The sequence below is a fragment of the Struthio camelus genome, chromosome 6 (assembly GCF_040807025.1).
Source record: "Struthio camelus isolate bStrCam1 chromosome 6, bStrCam1.hap1, whole genome shotgun sequence".
NCBI lineage: Eukaryota > Metazoa > Chordata > Aves > Struthioniformes > Struthionidae > Struthio > Struthio camelus.
The window spans coordinates 40,307,962-40,330,565 of NC_090947.1; the positions used below are offsets into that span (position 1 = coordinate 40,307,962).

A 22,604-nucleotide genomic window follows, 5' to 3' on the forward strand; every position below is an offset into this window, starting at 1 on the left:
AGTCCACTGGGATGCTAAATATAAATTACTACAACTTATTAGAGAACTTGAGTTTTGAAGCCTAATCACCTCTTGTAATATGGTAGTTTCTACACAACTACAGAAAAGTCAGCTTGATTGCTTTTGATCAACTGCTGCCAGTTGTAAAACCTCTTTTACAGGTAAAGAATTAAAAAAAAGTATGGTAGCAACTGGACTTTGGAAACCATTTTGGTATGATGGTAGATTAAAGAACAATCGTTAGTCCCTAAAGCTGAATTTCACCTAAAAAGCGTGTTATACGTAGAGCTGGAACAAACCCACTACCTTGTGATGCTTAGCAGCTTAGCCCACGAAGGCTACATTATGAATCTAATTAACAACATAAGCACATCTGAAGCAGTATTTTCTCTATTACCTTTGCAGATATTTTCTGTATGGCCATCCTGCAGAATAAATTATGACAATAATTTGTAGTTATCTAATAAATATTCATAATAGAGTACCTAATAATATATTATTAGAACAATGAAAAGAAATGAGAACATATAACACTTGAAAACACTTAGGCTTTTACTCGCATAAAAGGAAAATTTCCTCAACAGATGAGCAGCATGTGTATGTGCAAGCAGTTCACCAAGCCATTGTTAGTATTACAGAAGCAGGACCATTTATAAACCTCATCTCTGATTCCAGACAGAGAGGGTGTCTTAAGTAGGATATCAAACAACATTGATAGAGAGCTTAAACCTTTAAGTTTACTAAAAACATTTTGTTGATAAGTGCAACTAAAAGAAAGAAGGAGAAAATATGTTGCAAGAATACTGTTTAATTCAGCTAATGGCTGAAAAGAACAGTAAAGTTGTTCCTTAAATACTCTTTGAGCATGAATATCTGCTATCATTAGCAGGCATTTGTAAAGCAGTTCCATAATAATGAAACCATGGTATGTACCCAAACACCTAAAAGCATGGATCTGGGCAGGAAATGCTTAAAAATAGAATCTATTTGTCCTTGGAAAACATCTTTTGCATAATTAGTACTCCATGGATCAAAAATGCTTGCAGCAGTTATATTCCAAAACAAAACAGTGGAGTGACTGAAAATATTTGTGAGAGTAACCTGGAAAAGATTGGAAACCAAACCTTACCATTTTATAAATGCCTGCTATATTACTTAAATACTATGTTGCTGACTTAATATAGTTTGTATTAAAAACAGATATAAGTGATGATCTGTTTTAGCTAAGTTTGGTAACAGCTCGCAGGCGTTTGGTAATCTTTTATAAGGCAAGACTTTCAATGACAAAACCTCATCATATTTTTGTAAATGAGAAGTACTGGTTTCTCATAATTTGCAAAAGGTGTGTTTAGAAAAAACATTCTAGAAACTGTTTCCATTTACAGCAATGCACTGAATTCTCCTGAGCCCTGGGACAGAAGCTGGGAGCATGTACGTGAATGTACCACATGAGTGGTTAAGGGCCCTTGTTAAGCTCTCAGAACAGTGGGCCTGGAGCAAGCTGCTAATATACTGAATACATTACAAAACCTATATTTTTCTTCCTATTATATGATGCAAGTATTTTAATGTTCAGCTTTGTGTCCTCCTCCATGAAAATGAGCACTTGAGTTTAAGTGGCAAGTCACTCTGTGTTGAATATTCACCACAGATAACATACATACCCTCTCTCAGAGGATTATGCCAGTAAACAGTGGCACCAGTTATCACCAATTCATTTATATAATCTTAATTGGATAAGAATGCATCCTCTTCTGCATCTGTCAATAAACTCTAGAGAGTTGATATTTACTGTTTCCCTTAATGCTTCAATTTGTATCAAGCTTAAACTCCTTCTTCCAGAAAAATATAAGAGATACTTAAAGCTATTCTCTGTGAAAAGCTCTTGATGTGCTAATTCCATGGAGTAATTTCAGTTGAGATAGATTTTTGCATTAATGTAATTACCTGAAAATGCAGGTGAGTTTGCTCAAGTCTACTGTCCTGATTTACATATCAAAGTCTAGATATAAAAGTTACAACATAACCTTTGAAAACTTAGCCACTAAAAAACTTGATTTAAATCAAGGAATAGACAGGCTTTTCAAAATCAAATCTAAGTGACTGTATTAAAACAGCACTGGAAAACTAACCAACCCACAGATTGGTTACATAAGGCTGTACATATGTATATATGTATATAAAATATATATAAAGCAATATTTGAGTATTAATGAGATGATATTGAAAAAACAATCTGAATGGGTTAACACAGTGAGAAACAAATGCTTCATAAACATAAATGAAATGTGTCTAAGATATATTCAGCTAAACTCAGTCTGAACATTTTCCTAATATAGATTTGCAAAAGCCTTGTATGGCTCAGAACAAGTATCTTCATGAGCATTTACCTGCACTAAAGAGTTGGGGGAAAATGGTGTATAAAGAATTTTTTCGTGCAACACTGGGAACAGCTAAGCTATGTTTCAATAATCTTGAATGGAGAGTAAGTGACTAGAAAGTATTCTGGCTTAACGGCAAAAAAGAGACACTAGAAGATAAAAATAATTTTCAAACCCTCAAAAGTAATATTAATTCAGATTTTATCTTTATTAATCTAAACAGGGAGACAATGTCCCATCCATCATGTAAATGTCAACCCACGGAGTATGACTCAAGGCAGCTTATGATCAATTTTATGGACCCATAAGAAAGTACAGATTCATTAGAGAGGTTCTAGGATAGCAGACTAGACTTATCTGTGCAGAAGGCATCTGGTATTAATCACAAAACAAACACAGAGAAAATAGAATATATGAAGTTAACTTCAGCAAACTGGAGACTTGTAAAAGTTATCTTCTTTACATCAGGAATCTGATATAGAGAGGTGTCTAGGATGATTTCTTAGACACAGGTATCTGCCATATATAAACGAAAAATTAGAATTACTCCATATCTTCAGTCCATATGTAGGTTTTCAAAGAATCTTTCCCCAAAATTCAAACGACATACCTGAACATTAGAAATGCTACAAACACATTTCTATTTTTTAGATCTACTTTGCACATATTTTCTGTCAACAAAACCTATATTCCCTTGTGCTTGGCAGATGGAAGCGGTGTTCTTTACCCACTTTTCCCATGCATATGCCATCACAGATGCAAGATACCTTCAGTGCCCACTGGAGTCTACATCCCTCAGGCTTTCTGCCCTGCTAGCATCAAAGGTCAGGAATGTCATTCATTTGCCAAGGAAATATCCTTGGAAGAAAGATACTTAGAAGTGGTTTCAGGTGTGTAAGAGCTGACTGACAGATGAAAGATCAGTCTACTGTTGCTGCTGCTGTATTTTCTGCCGGATATAGAGAAGCATTCACATAATATAAGCTCTGTCCTGTTAATCCTTCTAATTTTAAGGAAATAGCCTGCTATAAAAATTTAGTAATGCTCCTCCGCCATCACATTTAATACATAGTCAAATAATCTAAACTTACAGTACTTATGAAGAACACAGATGTAAAGATCACATTGTTATCTTCAGATCAGCACTAGTATTTCCTCAACAATTCTGTATAAATGGATTAAGTAAAACGAATCTCAGTCTTCACTTACTTTGCTTTCATGTAAGACCACTTGAAATTAACCTAGGTTATGAAAAAAACTCCACATTTCTGTTGCAAAGTGCACAGTGACTTCAGCAATATGCCCATTCACAAATAGCAAGCTTTTTTTTCTATACAAAAGAAGATATGCAGTTAAACAGCTAAAGGAATAAACAGTTTTTTCACTTTTAAGTATTTTTCACAGCCTTGCTAATATTTTTTGCAGGGTCTCTGTGGAAATTCAGTAGCAAATCAAGCTGCCTTTGGCCTGACTAGCTATATTTTATGTTTTCCAAGCATTTTAAATTCATGGCTTTCTTTAAACCATGAGTTGTTTATATATGCTTATTATATCCTCTCTTCTTTTGTCTGTAAAAAAAATCTTTATGGTACTCATTCTCTCCAGCCATCTAACATATTTGCTGTTTCTTTGCAGAAAAATTTTTATATACTATACTTGTGTTCTCTTAAAGACTTGGCCAAGTCTCTCAGTGTTTTGAATGGAAAGGCATTAGTAATTTAATTTGATACACATACTATTTGAATAAAATCATTATCAGGTAGAGATTTTAATTTAAAAATCAGTACATGCTATTATGCACAATCAGAGCAGAAAAGTAAATCAAAAGAAATTTTTATCATGTAATCTTTGGCTTTGATTACTTACTATCAAGCCACTATTACTTTGCCTTCTCTCTCTGTCATGAAGTCTTCTGTAGAAAATCCCTCCTGGATTAAACTGAGTGCTCCAAATAATCATGTTCTCTTGATAATATGCATCCATTCCAGTTATCCTTGAATTATGTTCAATATGTGATATTTGTTGATGAACATCACTGTAGTTGAATGGATATGTAAAACCCAGGATATCAGTGTCATTAGCAACATAGAGAACTTGATCTTCAGAGCCTAGGGATTATTACAATGAAACAAAAATAAGGTAAATGTCAACTAATACACACACACTATTTTTTATTTATGTAGCTTTTGGAGTTTATCCGATATAATTTCTTATACTGAAATTACTTGTTTATTTTTTGTTCAAGAATGCAGAAACAGTCACATGCTGGATAAGAACTGCAACTTCTTCCTTTGATATCAATATGGGATGTCAATGCCCTTCACATTCACACTGTGATACCTGAGACTGTATATATTGAGTAGAATGTTATTGAGTAGAAATTTAAGAATTTAAATAATTTAAGCAAAATACAAAGAGTAAGGATTATTGGGCATTAAAAATACATATAACACACTACACATTTTTATATACATGTGTGTCTAAATGCTCCTTAAATGTATGTATTACAGGAATCCAAAAACGATCACAAGCACTATTTTAAATCATTCTGAAAATGAGAAGTAGATGATGCTATCTTCAGTGAACACTGCGAAGTTTTGAAACTGACTGCAACAGGATCATAACTGGACCAGGGCTGCTACAGAACATGTGCACTAATGCCTTAAATTCCAGCTCTTCAGATAGCCACGGTTTATGGATACCTGTGATACTAGTTATCCGCATACAGGCTGCACAAATAGGGTATTCATAAGATAATCCTGATAGGTATTTCCAAAGTTCTGAGAAAATTGCACACTTGTTGGGTACATTAGGAAGCACCTGTAATTTTTTATATGTCCAGATTATATCACATTTATCTATAGAGACTCAACTTATAATAAAAGTCCATCCAATATATACTTCCCTTATGCAGATAAAATATCCAAAGTCATTTTTTCCCTCACTGCTGCTATATACAACAAAAAGGAGTTCCTTTAACACAAAGACTAATGAGGGAAACGAGGAACCATTAACTGTATTGTGATGGGAGTTTGCTCCTATGTCTTGAACTGACTGCTTCTCCAGCAGTACACAGTGATGCTAAATGCTGATGGAATTCATGTTATGTGTAGAGGAAATTGCTAGTAATGCATGAATATCATCTTCCTGCGACAAGTTTGCTTCAAGAGAATGTGGAAAAGTATGTAGCGACAAGTTTGCTTCAAGAGAATGTGGAAAAGTATGTAAGCTATCTATCACCATACAGCTACCCACTATGGGTGCACCAACATTATTGACTAGGGTGCTACAAACAAGGAAGAACCGGGATGAACGTGAGGCAATCTATTATGATTCTACGATTGTACGTCCACAACATGTATTTACTGGAAGTAAAACTCAGCTACTGCTCCTAGGTGTGCACCATATACACACAGAGATGTACACAGAATCACATCTTGCAACTTCAACATTGGTTCCTAGTTGAAGACTCAAAAGGTGGATGTAAGTCAAATTTGCCTCACTAAATTGCAGGTAAGATGCTATGATCATACTTTCAGTTATTCAGCCATAGGCCAATAAAAATGATGTTAATTTTACTGAAGCAGCTGGATTACTGCTTGTTTTATTTGTAAAATGACTTTAAAAGTTATGTAATACCCAGACTTAACTTACCTCTATTTTGTGCAATAAATCTGTCTTATTAAAGGGAGAAATGCCATGTAAGCGTGCATATCTCTTTACCTTCACTGGAACCTGGTCTAGGCAGCCGATTTATACTAGATACCTAATCTTAAGTGATTATACTTAGACAAATTCAGCATAAACAGCTTGTCTAAGATTTCTCAACAAGACCAAGCAAACTGTCTTAACTCCAAATACTTTATTCCTGAAGTATTTAAAATAATGTTTCTATGAAAGAATTCATTCCTTTCCGCAAGATTCTAAACCTTCACCAGAATGCTTACATGTTTGGTAATATACAATCTCTGTTCTTCGTCTCTGTATATACCTAAATGTAAAAGGAGGAAGCTGCAGTTTGAAAAAAAAAAAAAAGTGGAACACCCGCATATAATGGACTCACACATTAAGTATGCTCATTTACATGGAAGTGATAAGAATTTATTGCTTACCCAAATGAAAAATATATCTGAACGATTTTAAGAATTATTTTTATGTACTATTTAAGAAATATATATCTAAAATGAATTATAAATGCAACAGACGTTAGTGTTACCAACTACGTAAGTAACAAACTAAATAATTTAATATTATCCATCTATTTTGATTTGTATAGCCTTACCTTTCGCTATGCAACTGTTATTCCTCTCCTTATAATTTTTCTCACATATGCATTTGTATGACCCTTTAACATTATTGCAGTGCTGGGAGCAAGCACCAAACACCATACACTCATTGATATCTATGAGGAAAAAAAAAATCAAAGTTTATATATCTGTAGTTTAATACATTGTTATTTAATGTGTTCTGAACATCATGAAGCAATGCAGAAGGAAAAAAAAGAACTCGTAAGCATTTTTATTTGCAACAGTATTAGGAAACCTTTTTCTGCCATTATCACTGACACTATTTGTGCTGCAATCAACGTACCTCAAAAAATTATTTTTGTATTATTTCTCCATCCTTCCTATACCACTCTATTAACATTAGAGCTTGAAGTCAATTTTGAGAATGAAAATATCTGTTATAATTTTCTCCAACGTATCTATCTCTGTCAAAGTCAAAACTACATGATCACCTCCTACTGGAAAATCTTCTGCGTATACCTTTTTCTTGAAAGCCAAATAAAGAAGCTTTCATATGCAAGCATTTATTCACTTTGACAGTCCCACTGAAGTCTTCTGCACTTTTTCTGCAAGTTACTGCTCACTAGTGAAAAATGAATTCACAAACAGGAAGGTTCTTTGGAAGGTAGATTTTATCTGATCTTTCTGACCAACTCTTTGTAATAACTACATCAGGTTTCAGGCCAGGGTGGCACCATGCATATTAAGACTGACTTTTCTATGGTATTTTACTTTCAACCTATTTATTTACATTTTGACTTTCAGTTTTACAGGTCTTTGTTCTTTTTAAGCACCTCAAAATGCTCTCATTTACGTAGTCTATGCCAACTCTAATTGCTCAGTTAAATATTCTACTAGATCTTAAATCATCCATTTACACATTAAATTACAAAATCACTCAAGGCTCGGACCTGGATCTTTTGACTTTCCCATCGTTGATAACATCTCCAGGTAAAATGCATAAATCTATATCCTCTACATCCTCTTTTCAGTTATCTTCATTTCTTAACCCCATAGCTATGAAATAGTTTTTACTCTGGGGAAAAAATGTAGCCTCTTATCTTACATAGAAAATTGACCACCCAGATGACTTTTAATACTTTACAGTGAGCAATGATGGAAAAGGTGTGTACCTTCACATTGTCTATTCCCTTCGTTTCTCTGAAATCCAGGTTTACACTGACACAATAGGGATGTCTCTGTTTGATTACAGTATGCATCATCTCCGCAAGGATTCACATTATCATCACATGTATATTCAGTGACACCTAAACATAAACAAAAATATCTTAAAAAAATGCGAATAGAGTTCTTTAAACTGCTAAAAATGATATCTAAAAGAACAACAAAAAGCCTGGCAAATTTATTTTTGATTCTGTTAAAACAGCATCATATTCAATTTTAGACAATATATGACACTACAGTATTTATCTACATATGCGTGTAGATATTATTTAATTAATATTCTTTATTTCAGAAGATCTGTTTAATAACATAAAATTATCATGCTGCAGATGGGAAACAAAATGCAACCAGTTTAAACCTGAACTACTTCAATAACTCAAGAACTACTCTAAAAAAATACCACAACCTGAATTGCTATAAATTTAGCCTTGCTCTTGTGGTATGTCAAAAGAATGAACATTGCATTCTTTAGTTAATTTTTTAAATTTTCTTTATATTATATTTTAAATAAAATGTCTGGTATATCTGCTTAGATATAGTGCAGATGTTATCTTCATATTATATTTCTGTTTTCTTGAGCGGTTCTTCATGGAAGAAAGTCTCATTTTATTATTTCTTTTCTGCTACAATCATGAAAATATAGCATGTCAACCAAACTCACTTATTTTGCAGTCTTGCTCATCTGAACCATCTCCACAGTCATCAAACCAATCACACTGTAGCTCCATTGGAATACATTTCTTATCATTACAGGTAAACTCATCTTTTTTACAAGGTCTTGCTTTATATGTGATTTTATCTAAATAATTACAAATAAACAGTAACAAAAATAAGTCAGTATTTAGAATATTTACATTATTTACCCATACAAATGAGAATGACCCTGAACCATTAAGCACCTGAGAATTATCTCAAACTTAATTTCTTTCAGTTTTAAACTCGGATCTACTAACCTCCAGTCAAGCTTTACTGAAAGATAAGCAGACTTCCGTAATACAGTTTGCCTTCAAATTGTTTTCTTTGATCTGAATGTCTTGAAAGGTAATACCACTTACCGCAGTGATCTTCATCTGAGTTATCACCACAGTCATCAACCTCATTGCAAATCTGTTCAGGGTGCAGACAAACCCTGTTGTTTCTACATCTGTATGGTCTTGTAGGAGGGCATGGAAACTTTACTGTATTAAAACAAACAAAGAAAATCAGCTAGTACCCAGACAGTACGCTTAAACCCTCTAATGTCTGCCTACCATTGCAAAAAGCAAGCATAGAAAGGAAGTGGTACAACGCGACATAGGACTGGTACTTGATTTTACACATTCTGGTACCTAAAGAAGGAACACTTGAACAACATTTACAGTATAAGCTTTTCATTTATAGAATGAATTTCTCATGTGATAAGGTTAATACTACTTGTTTTCGAGAATGAGTAAATGCAACATAAATAAAACAAAGGAGGTAGGGAATTTAACGATGCTCAACATTTCAACGTAGAATTAACTTTTTCCCATCTGTGCATTTGCTACAAAAAAATAGATTTTTTACAAATCTATCTGAAATTATACTAACAGCAATAACAATAGAAAATTACATTAAACTGGATATGCTCACCAACTATTCGCATCAATAAAGGCATAGACTGTTGTTCAAAAGAATTTTAATTATAGCTGTAAAGTTAAGTATAGCTGTAAAGAATATTCTCAGCATGAGTTTTGTGAAAAATCTGCCCGAGTTCATTATGAATATATAATACAAAACCTAAGAAGTATTTTTTATTAGAACTCTGGGAATTTTAATTTTACATTAGGGTAAAATTTCTGCATGTGTACAGTGTCATAAGGTGGTGCTATATTATTTGACAAGTAATTGTGATTGTAGAGGAAGTCTACTATCCAACAGACAATGCATTTTGTTTTATGTATTTTCACAAAAAAGACTTTCCTATTTCTAAAGCTTTGCTATCTTAGAATTCTTTTAATAGAGTATGTATTACAAGTCATTTGTGTGCAGTGTAATAATGTACCTAGCAAAATGTCTATTACAGAACTGTTGTTCTCAGAATAGGTATGTATACATCTACCAGATAAACGTAACTAACAGAGGCACAAAAATAAATCTTTTATTATCTGAGGTCTTCTCTGTAATTTCAAATGAAGCAAAGAACATGAACAAGCTCTACTAAGAAAAAGGGAACAAAATTACATCCATTTCCTCATTCTGTAAGTTTTCACTGGGACAGGTAACAATATAACATAAACTTTGCATTTATAGAAAATTATTCTGCTTGTTGCCTTTATTTCAAGCTAATCTTTTAAAAGTCAACTGAGAAAAACTTAGAACTGTATGTCCTTTCATAGATGTTACATATTGTTTCTAAATTGCTTACTTGCTTTACTAAACAAAAAGCACTGAAAAATTTGGTGTCATACCACACATTTCAGCAGCTTCATCAGAGTTATCGCCACAGTCATCCTCTCCATCACAGACCCACAAATGTAGTTTGCAGAGGGAATTGTTGCACAAAAATTCATCAGCTCTACATATATTTCCCCCTGGAAGGATGGACAGAAGACAAGAGGAAAAACAGGAAAGCAGAAAGACAAAAGAAAATCAGTACAACTATTTACCACACACTGTCCTCAGTGAATGAAACATACAGAATAACTAAATGAACCAATCTCAAATGAAAGGGTTGAAGAGAGAGAAAAATACTCATTTAAAAATCTGTTCCTTAACCAAACACTTTTCTCACTTTCTGCTAGCTAAGAATTTGCTCTTTGGCCTAATTCCCTAACTGGCCTGGCAATTACCAAGGAAAGACATTAAAAACTCACTAGCTAGGCATGTTCCCCTTGCATTTAGCCAGGAGATACTTAAACTACCTTACCGTCTTAAAGCTTCCTTTGGTGAAGCTGCCTTTCAGGTAAGAAATGTTTGGCTACATCCATATTTTGTACTATCAGAGAATGGTACAAACTAGAACAACACAGAAACAGGGTTAAATCTGCGAAAAGCCACTTCAGGTTTATGATGCTCCACCTATTCCTGCTCGCAGTCTCTCTGAAGCACATCGTCTTCAGAAGGGACAAAGTGACCTCAATCCCTTCTCCATGAGCTAGCGCTTTTTTCTTCTCCTGAGGTGCACTGGGCTTAACCAAGCTTTCAATGTCCCCACCAACCTCTGCTGTAAGAGAAGATCTGGCCATGCTGGGAGAGAGCAGACAAACTAGATGACCTCTTCCTTTTTGTAATTTCTGTTAGTCCTTATTAGGATTTTTATCGAGCACAGAATGCATCAAGAATAAATTCTTCCATGCAATTTCAGTATTGAGTGAAACATCTCAAAAAGTTGAATGGATGAGAGAAAATGTTTAAGATAGAGCATTCAAGCTTTAAAAATTGGTTTAAGTTTGGTTCAAGTATCTTACTGTAGCAGTAAGAAAGCTTTTTTTGTCAAAATTATGACTAGATTTTACCACTCCCCATCAATTAAGTTATGACAACTTCTTGAAAATTCATTTTCTATATAGTTTTCTGGTATGGATTCTGAAAGTTTCCTGAGAGGAGCAGAGTATAAGAGAAATGAAACTGAGCACCTGCAGAGAAGGAAACACTAAAATTTTACGTGATAGCATGAGAAGTCCCACTATGGCTTACCTCGGTGCATTAAACATGTCCCAGTAATTAGATTAAGCTCCAGCAACTTTTGCTTATTCATTCACTGCCCTACTCACAAGCCACTGAAACCAATAGAAGGCTTTCTTTCAGTATAAAGAGTTCAGAACAGGTTTACATTTTTTCCAGAATATTAATTTACATGAAATAACCAGCATGCAATAGGATGTAATGTTCACATTACATTACTGAATATGATTCACTCCTATTGCAAATAAAACTTAAGAGCATTAAGTGAAATATTAAATTATTTATTATCATTACAGGACAAATATATACAGTTCAAATATATACAATTTGATTATTTCAAATATTCAAATTCAACACATACAATTCAAAAGAATATAATTCAAATATTCAATTGAAGTATTTCCATTAGAGGAAAAATATATGCAATTCAAAATGGAAAGACATGAATATAAATAAGACTGTAATCACATTAAAACTGTAATTCTAATTGTACAATAAGGTTTTAAAAGGCTATTTTTTTTTTTTTTTAAATATGCACACTGGGCTACAAATAAATACTACAAGGATTGTTTTAGAATGCTTTAGAATAAAACTCCATTTGTGTTTGCTGTATTTCTAATGAGGAAAAAATTAGTTTTTCTAAAGTAGCAGTGAGATAAACTGGCATTTGTTCTATGAGATTGCTGTGCCTGTCATAATTCTTTTATAGAATAGATTTCTGTAACAAAACTCGTAATCGTAACATAAATACAAAGTATTACAGCAACAACCAACTAGGCAAAGGGCTTCTTATTATAAGCAATCTGTAGTTCACAGAAGCGCCATTATGCCATCCAAAGAATAAAGTGGGCTTCAGATAACATAAAAGTGTTACTACTTATTTACCCTTCATTGGTTTTAAAGAAATACAGTCTAGATATTTTAAAAGGCAGTTTTCAAAAACACTAAAAGTTGTCTTCTAAACTTTTAAAGTGTCATTGATTTTTTCAATATTCTTAAAAGGATTCAGTCTTCAATACTTCCAAATATGGTGTTTTTCCTTTTATACCTAAACATCTTTGCACTATTCTTCCAGCTTTCTTCATTTTCTGATCTCTACTTCAAATGTAAAATCACCCCATTTAACTTTTCTTTTTATCTAGTTGTAAGTACTGTTTAACAGATTTAAGACAAAATAAGGGAAGGATATTTTACTCAGCAGTTGCTCATATCTTCTCCAGTTATTATTACCAATTACTGTACTGCATTATGCTTTTGAAGTTACAGGTATATTACGCTTTGCAGGTGACTAATCCACAGAGTGAGACTCACTTGAAAAAAATAAAAAAGGATTACTAGATGCAAGATCATTAATCTAGAAAAACAAAAAGCTGTTAGACTGCTGAGGAAAATTTTGCTTTTTAAAAAATCTGCTTTAAATTGTTTGACTGAGAAGTTCTCTCTCTGTCACAATTACTGTATTACTACACCTACTAAGAATCTTGGGCAGCATAACAATGCTTCTGCCTGGTAGATGAAACTGCTCAGTTTAAAAAAAAAAAAAAAAAAAGATATTAAAAATTTTTGCATGGTCTTACCCTCAGGAGGAATACTATGGGTAACTTCTTTAATGATGTTTAATTGCACACACACACACATATATAAACATATACATATATATACACACACATGCATATGTATGTAAATATATGTGTATGCACAATTGAAAAAATCTTATTAGTTCAAGATTATTGAATGTTCAGCCACTATCAGAATTAGATTAATAGATGTATTTCCCAAAAGCATATCTGGAAGCTTGACCATAAGTATGAAAGTTTGAGCACAAGGTTTAGCCTGATATGAATCAACCAATGCTATGGGTGTAGTTCTGCCCTGCGAGGAGACAAAGCATTCAAGATGAAACCTTGTAAGTTCTGGTTAGATGTAAAATTTCATCTCCACAGAACTAGACAGAAAACTGGGTCTTAAACTTATTTATTTAGCAATTTGTTATTAAATTGCACAGCTTTGTAAATTACTGTTACCTATAAAATTATTGTAAATTGACTGGACTTATATGCTTTCAGTAACAGCACATAACTCTTTTGGTCCTTGGGAAAGGTAAAGCAAAGGAGAAATGAGTTGTCAGTTATAAACAATATGAGTTTTGTTTCTTTAACCAGCCATTTATGAAACTGCAATACTCTCTTTGTCAAAAAAAGTCACAGGGCATTCATTTCAGCACTCGAAACACTCGAGGTACCCCTAACTTGCAATATGCTTTAATGCAGAAAAAACAATAAGGTAAGCCTTTTAAAGAAAAGTGTGTCTTGCCTTGGTCGCAGTTTTCTTCATCGCTGCCATCCACACAGTCCTGGATCCCATCACACAGCCATCGGACAGGGATACAGTGCGCCTTGTTTCTGCATCGAAACTGATCTTCTTTACATTCTGTTACACAGTCCATCTGTGTGAATACACAGGTGAACTAAATATCAATTAGCAACAACAATGACAACATACTTACAGACAAATACAACGTAATTTACCAATACTGTTTCATTCCCCAAGCTATTTAATGTAACATAGTTGTCCCTGCCTAGGGACAGTGTAACTTAAATAGTTACCAAAGTCCCAGTGAATTGTAACCACATTATGTATGTTCTCATATGATTTCCATATGTTGCTTAGCATTAGCAACGGGAACAATGGCCACATTTACATTTCCAAAGTCAACTGCCCCAAGAGAAACAAGCCTGGGCAGGAGGCTAGGGCAAACTGGCTCATACCCCTGTAGATAGGACCAGAATCATCCAGAGTGGTTTGTCTTCACCTGCACTGTGCAGTATTTGGCTCAGACTCTAAACGGCATCACAGCTTGCAGAAATAACTACAACTTCTGTTTTTTGTTTTTTTCTTAAAGTTGTTCACCAAGGTGGCTTTTTTTTTTTTTTTTTTTTAAAAAGGATACCAACCATACTATTTGTAGGAGAGCATGGCATGAAGGCCCACGGAGAGTGCACTGCCTGCGAGGATTATGTTAGGTGACTCTGGAGAACAGAGGGAGCCAAATGCGACACAGCCTTGTCCACAGAGCCAATATAGAGCGGCCCCTGAAGCAAATCCCTGCCCCAAACCACACTCAGGTTTTGAATTGGAGGAAACAAACTGGTTCACTCCAGAATAAGGCTATTGAGCTACCAAATATAATGCAGTGTAAACTGCCAGGGAACCAGGGTCATTAGGCTATGTCACCTGACAGTATTCAACGGATGAAAAAAATAAATCCTTGACCTTTTATTTACAGTTCCTAAGCTAATGAAAAAGCTTAATGTCAAACAGTACACAACTTCAACAATAATTCATTGGTTACCTCATCAGATCCATCGGCACAGTCATACTCTCCGTTACATTTCAAAGATGCCGAAATACAGCCTCCACTAGCACATACATACTCACTTGAAGAACACGTTGGAGATGCTAATTACAAACACATATTTTAGCATTAAGACAATTTATAAATAAGTTGCTTTATAATCTAATGCTTTCATCTAGTTAAGGCTAATGAGTAAACATATATTTGTAGCTGACAAGAATTGTCCTAAATTTCATAAACTGCAACTAAATATTTGGCAAAACTGAACTTTCTTGCTCTAAGTAAAATATACAATGCTAGTGGAAGGATATTTGTTTTTTATGACTAACAAATTTCTTCTTCTGTTTTCCCTAGGCTTTGTAATAGTGTTAACTATACACATTCATATATTGATATGAGTAAAAGTACATGTTTAAAATGTAAACCCAAAAGTTACATAAATGCTTGTAATTAAATAAACTTAATTTATAAGACACCATAGCTTTGGCAAGTACACATTGCTACAATAAAATTAATATATATTAATCATATTTTCATTTAAAGTACAGATGGAAATTTTTTTTTCCACTGCACTGGAAATCAGGGGAGTTTTTCCACATAATTCTCTGAGCTGCAGTGATCTAGATACAGCTGGCAAAAAATTTGGCAAAATTCATGCAAATATAAACAAGTGCATTTTCCAAGAAGGTAAAAAGGAAATGAAACAGTAACAACAGAAAAGATAATTCGTTAGAGAAAACCTTTGCATAATGAATACCACAAAGCAAAAAATCCCCAGTGACAATTTAGTAATATGCCAAAACTTACTCCTTTTGTCAGAACAGAATTTTGTAAGCTGGATATACATTACTGAATTCTATTTTAATATAGTTAAATTATAATTCCCCACAACAAACCTTACAGTCCATGGCAATACATAAGTAGGTTTTTCCAGCAGAAAGGCACAAATTCAAATGAATGAGCAATTTCAGATTTCTTTGCATCCCTTGCTACTCCTAGTGCACAAGTTACCTTGGTTTGTTGACTTGCTTTCTCTTTGTTTCATTCTGTTGTATCCCTTGCTTCATTCATTCATGCATTCATACAAAAGTATTCTCAGCATTACTTAAACAATACCTGGTTCACAATTTTTCTCATCATCTCCAAGCTTACAGTCTTCATGACCATCGCATTTCCATTTGGCTGATATGCACTGACCATTGGAACACTGGAACTGATCTCTTGAACAGCCTGTTTCACAATACCTCTGTTACAATTTAAAAAAATGTATATATGAAATCAAGAGCATAAGGTAAATGTTAATAAACATACAAATAATCAGAGAAGTTAGAGCCCAGAATTTGTCATATTATGAAATACTTTAACAACTTGTGATGTAAAATGTGTTTGCGTATATGATCCATCCGACGTGGCTTGCACCCTCTAAGTAGGTGGCAAACACCTGAGATGCAGCATTCGCAGGAAAGAAGGAACAAAAGAGAGAGGCAAGAACAGAAAAATAGCAAAGCAAATATTCAGTGAGCTTCTGCTGTACATGTAACAGGCTCTACATACCTTTCCCCCCCCCCCCCCAATTCGACATTTTTTATGTATAAACTAACGGTTTCCCAAATATCCAGGATGGGAAGGGGCTTTTGACTAGGACAAAAAGAAGTAGTTAGACTACAGGCAACCATAAGTCATTTTATTTGCATGTTCTCCTTTAAGGATAATTAATAATATAGCTTTAGTTTTGATAAAGTAAAGATATATGTACATATAGATCCATGCATAGAATTCCATAATTGCTTGTTAAAACATTAAATGGGGGAAATCCATCCTCCAACGATATAATGCTACCAATTTGCTAGAGAAAATTTTTTCCTGAAAGAAGCCTACCTCATCTGAGCCATCTGCACAGTCATAGTCTCCATCACACCAGAATCTTGCTGAAACACAATCCCCGTTTGCACAGAGAAAGTCTTTTAAAGTGCACGTCTGAGGCTCTGAATAAAGAAAAGAAAAAGTAGCAATCCTAGATTTATTAGCATTTCCATGTAAAGTTTTTATATAAATAAAAATCCCCAAATCAATGAATGATTATAAAAAAGTCAAAATCAATAACTCTTAAATATCTTAAGGGTTTTCTACTGCAGGATTTTGTTTCATAACATTTTATAACTAAATTTCATCTTTATATATAATAAAAGTCACACAAATACCTTCAATTTTCTCAGACTTCTTTTGAAAACTGTAAGTGATGCTGGATACATAAATGTTATTTATTTTAGTAGGTTTTTGTACAATAAGTACCACAGACTAGAAATTAAATTTGATAATAAAGGATGTAATTAGGACTAAACAGATCTTTGATTTCGAGTCACAGTATACCCGTATATATCCCATACCCTTTTGCACATGTTTATGTCAAGAATTAGCTTCCCCAGTGCTAAACGTTCACAGGAACAGTGTTGGCATGGTAAATGGAGTGCCTAAAGAACAAGGTTTGGAGTTTCAAGGAAAATAATTCAGTTTTCCAGAAATTAACTATGGGAGAAAACATGAGAATAATCCACTAACTTAAATACTGACAAAATGGTTACAGATTTAATAGAGTAAGAATACAGTCAGTTGCAAAAGCCAACGGACAGTATGATTTCGGGGGGGGGAAAGAAACAAAACATACACTGCTGTCAATATGTTAGAAAACATAGAAAAGGAGGAATAAAGGTAAGGCCAAAGATGGAATTTCAAGTCATTTCAGGGAAACCAAAAGGGAGATGCTAGATAAAAAGGAACCTAAGGAGCTTACAGATGGGAAGGATACAGTAACTGCTGGAAGGTAAATCAGATATTTTGTGATAAATTAAAACTTTCTTCTATTCTGTGGAAGGAAATGAAACACAGTAGGGAGGTCTGAAGTCATTTCAAAAGGTGTACACTGAAGAGAAAGAGTAGACATGAAGTTAATTTAAGGTACAGGGAAAGCAAACAGGAGAAGCAGGCTGCAGAGAGCAGTGGAGAAGGTGGGACTGGTTGTTCCAGCCTATTCACTTCCCTACTTGCACAAGCCCCGCACTTTTGCTGTTGCTGCCACCAAAAGAACGGAAAGAGGGAGCAGTGGGGGAGATTCTCCCCACAGAACATTATGTCCCCTCCTCCTGACGATGAGGGACCAAAGACACTGGAGAGAATGAAGACTGAGTTGGACCTTGGATTAAACGAGGGTACAGTAGCAGTGGTGACTGAGCAGAATTTAAGCAAGTCTCCATACGATTTTGTCTTTGACAGTTATAGAGTCATGTGAGAGTAGGACTGAAAAGGCAAACAAGGATTATTTGAGAGGATCTTTCCATCACAGCAGATGCTGAAATATACAAAAATTGTAAAATCAAGAGCAAGGATTATTTGGCAGGACCTTTTCAACAGAGAGATAGGAAGAATTCAGGCAAACGGCAAACAATTCAGTGGCTAAACCAGTCACAGTATGACTAAAACAGACTGAAAAAGGAGAGTCTAAGAGCAGACTCTGGTAAGCAATGCTAATGGATTGGGCACATCCAGCAAGGGGTTCTTCAGCTACGTATGGAAGATTCAAGCATAAATTCTTTTGAAAACCATAACCCAGTGAGTAGAGAAAGTAAATACAAAATTAAAAGCTTCTAATAAGGAAGAATTCGGTGAATATCAGTACGAAAAGTTACCAGAGGTGAGTTGCACAGATCTATAGTAAAGTAGAACGCAGAGGTTTTTTAGATAGGATATTTTGATTTTTAGAAATCAAAAATTGCTTCAAGAAAGGGGTAGCTTTCATGAACATTTCTTTTTTATATACACAAACTTCAGGGAAAAAAAGTCAAAATACGCCCATTTGAGAGTTTTTAGAGGAATTTCATTTTTCAGGCAGGATCAGCTTTTCATTTGGAAATTGCAGGAAAGTCATAATAAAGGCTGATATACAGCAATTGCATCAGTTCTCCAGCAATGTTATTTTCAAGCAAATCAAAGGTTAGCATTTATATGGATTCTTCAGATTATATACACATACTTTAATTTTTTCAAAGCAAAAACTCATTGTATAAATGTTTGCAGATCACTGACATTTGATTCCTTTTGTCTTCAACAGGCCATAAAGAGGAGGATGAAAATATGATAAATGATGTAAAGGAAATAATTTGTGGAAAAAGCAATTCACATGCAAATACACATTTGTCAGGTTTCTATACTGATTTGCAAAATATAAGCAAATACTATTTCTATACTACTAATGAATTATTTATAAACAGAGATTTGATTCTAGAAAAATGCACACAATGAACTGACTTCTCATTTCTCTGTCTGCAAGAACTATTTCTGCTGCTGGAACACAACTCTGCGATTTACATACGAACACAGTAGAGTACTTTCCCATCAGTGCTCATACCGTTAGTGAAAGGAATAAGTATTAATAGACCCCTGTATACCCAATAAAGGACAGCATCTTTCAGCTTCTATTTTATAGAAACACCAAAACTCCTTCCTGAGGAGCCATTTTTGAATGATTAGAAAGAATTTCATTTGAAACATAGGATATTAAAATGCAAAAGAAGATAATTTTCAGTCTGAAAATATTCTGTACAGCCAACAGACAAATTTGTCATCAACTTAAATGGTAGCAAGAACAGGATCTCATGGGAAACATTTAAAATCATTTCACATTTGAGGTGCAATTTGCATTTAATGAGCATATATATTGCAATATGCCACGAATTGGAAGGATTTTGTTAGGATACTATGATCCATGCACTTTGTTAGGATACTATGATCCATGCACTTCTATACATTTTTAAAGTATGTGAGCTACAAATTTACTGTACTTTTTACCCGTGTTTGTATTTTTTCTACATGTTTACTCTTACTCAGAATTCTATGTCTTGTAACAGCTGTGACAAAGCCCACTTAAAAAAAAATTGTGCAAACGGGAAGGTGGAACATACATATTCTGCATATTTTTCATATGCAGAAAAACAAATAACAGCAGCACAAACATGAGATAGGAGCACTTTCTCCAAAGAGGTCTCCAGTTGACCTCTTGATTCATCTCAGCATCTGGCAGCAGAGTACACCAAAGAATTAAGGCACATAGGACACATCTTTTTTCTAGGCATCAGAGTCAGCAGATACGGAAAGTGGTCTTTCCACACTACAGCAGAAGTATGTTAGAATAGAGATTTCTAGAAGTTTGCTGTGTTTCAGATCTTTTCAAAACAGTTGCACAGCAATTGGCAGATATTTTATACTCTTGGGTAGACTATGATCAATAATGAACAACCATTTTCTATTATACAGGGTATCTCTAGTAAATTACTAAAATATACTGTTCTATATATACTTCACAGAAAGGCTGATTAAGGTACCTAGAAAGGAAGAGCCATCAAATTAAGCAAATAGGACCCAAGTTCAAAGCAAAAGATAACGCTTAGTCATGCAATGGATAGTTGTAATTGATAATTACTGTTTTAATTGATAATTACTTTACAAAAAGGATTGTAAAGATGCAAAAAGGTATCCAGGGCTCAAGAAACTCGGAAAAAGAGATCTACTAAGTGATGTACAAATCACTTAGCTATATAAATCACACCAGGATAAAGAAATTCTATGAGCTAAAAATAATCAGAAGCTGAAAGAGTTCTCAGAAGAAAGGTTATGCTTGCAAGGTTCTTGCTCTCTCCGAGACACTGGCCGCTACTGCAAACAGAACAGTGCGCTATATGGACCCTTGGTCTGAACTAATACATTCTTATACGGCATCAGATCTGGTAGTGTAGTGATGATGTAGTACGCTATGTTTGCAGTATGCAAGACCTTATTCTCTGAACCAAAAGGCCTAATTTTACAGATAAGATAAACAGCAAAGAGATATGAACCAAAGTCCCACCTTGTGAATAGATGGTTCCGCCCCACCACAAGTCAGAAATGTAGCTGAGGATACTGTCTGCATGATTGTTCAACAGATCTACTACTAGATAGTGATGTCAAAGTTGAAACCTTGCAATAAGCCACACCAGAGTACCCAGCATGATGCATTCACATTAAATCAGAGAAATTGTGTTATCATGATAACATGGAATGGGAGGCAAAAACAAAGAAACCCTTCCTTACAATTCTCCATTGTAATATAGCTAAAAATTATAACATGGACCCTCCTGCAGAACGAATGCCTGTAAGCACAAGGTAAGTAAGTGGTTGTAGCCCTTTTCTTCATATATTGAATGTGGCATTAAATGCAGACGACTTCTTCTGCAATAACCTTATTTAGCATTGTATTTAACCAAAGGTACACATCATCTTATCACACTAAAGCAGTACACTGCCTCTGGTTACTGTTGAAACCTAGCTGCTTTCAGAAAACTGACACTACATGCCGTCATGTTTGCACCAAGACAGCTAACCAGCAGAGTCTTAAGCAATGTAAAGGGCACAGAGAACTTATATGCACTGTCCACACAAGACCTACTGCTATATATGAAAATGGCTTGCGAGATGTCATTATGAGACATGCCAACTTATTATAATGTGCAGTGTAATATACTTTGTCAAATGTTTTCGCAGTTCTGATTTCATTTATATTTTTTCACTACACTTTATTCTATAAGAGACCGGACAGCATATAAAGAATTTCATAAATCTATTTCAAACAAACATGCATTTGGTAAGCAAAAGAAAACAAAAAATACTGAAAAGCAAACAAATTATAATTCATTACTACTCTGCAGAGATCTGTTCGATGCTGACATGTGGTAAGTTTTGATCTGAGAGTTTAAACAAATGTCATCTTTGATGTACAGGTGGTGTTAGGGTACTCTCAACTCACTAATTCCACCCATTATGATTAGCTATGGATTTCTTTATCTGACAGTCTAGAGAGCAGCTAAGAACTGAATAGAAAACTTAATAATTGATGTGAAAGTAAAATGGTACGCTTAATAAATCAAAACCAAAGATAGATCGCTCCTGCGTAATTTGAGCATTTTTTACCAAATTATATTGTGTAAGTATAAAACCTAGGGTGAAAAACACTATTAATACTAGATCATAACTAAACCCTGCTTCATGCATGGCAAATTTCAAAGAATATGCTTGATACTTATTTTGCAAATACTAAGAATGTTTTGAGGAGGTGGATTTTTTTAATTTTCAAATTTTTAAAAATGATCTAGTCACGTGGCTTAACACTGCTACAGCTAAGCAATGCCTCTTTCTGTGATTTTTACATGAACATAAATAATTTCTTACTACTTATAAATGAAAACGGCAAAATCTCACAGGCACTAATAATCAGTTCAAGAATAAAATCTTCCACAAAGCTAAGAAAACTCTTGTGTGTCCAAAAAACAGACACAAAACCCTGAGGTATAACTGTAAATGGCTTTCAATGACTGAGAGTCACATGACATTTTCTCCTTTAGATGAAATACTTTCATGTAGTAACTGTGGTACTTGGGATTTCAGTAACTTGCATCATTTTCAAACGTAGACAGTGATCAACAGGTAGGCATACAGGTCCACTTTAACTTTTCAAGCACAATGACCTCGTCTCCAGAAGATGCCGAGTACCTGTGGATACCATGTCATGAAGGGGAGAAAGGGGTGCACAGCACTTGCTCTGTGTGAGAATGCCTAACGTTACTGATTCTAGCCTATTTCCTCAGGAAATATGGGTATATATTCATATACACACACACACACACCCCTAATATGTATATATATACACATTCAAGATTCTCTACACAA

General features: G+C 34.4%; 1 protein-coding gene across 2 annotated transcripts in view; it reads right to left on the minus strand.

Annotated features, from left to right (window-relative positions):
• Positions 1 to 22,604, minus strand: part of LRP1B (LDL receptor related protein 1B) — a 741,350-nt gene that overhangs the window by 59,608 nt on the left and 659,138 nt on the right. For both annotated transcript variants that reach the window (XM_068949290.1, XM_068949291.1), the window contains 10 exons: positions 16,731 to 16,837; positions 15,969 to 16,098; positions 14,850 to 14,956; positions 13,811 to 13,943; positions 10,282 to 10,404; positions 8,908 to 9,030; positions 8,514 to 8,651; positions 7,801 to 7,935; positions 6,664 to 6,783; positions 4,248 to 4,489 (listed from right to left, as the gene is read on the minus strand). In XM_068949290.1, the coding sequence (XP_068805391.1) occupies positions 4,248 to 4,489; positions 6,664 to 6,783; positions 7,801 to 7,935; positions 8,514 to 8,651; positions 8,908 to 9,030; positions 10,282 to 10,404; positions 13,811 to 13,943; positions 14,850 to 14,956; positions 15,969 to 16,098; positions 16,731 to 16,837 (1,358 nt within the window). The remainder of the gene's footprint in view (positions 1 to 4,247; positions 4,490 to 6,663; positions 6,784 to 7,800; positions 7,936 to 8,513; positions 8,652 to 8,907; positions 9,031 to 10,281; positions 10,405 to 13,810; positions 13,944 to 14,849; positions 14,957 to 15,968; positions 16,099 to 16,730; positions 16,838 to 22,604) is intronic.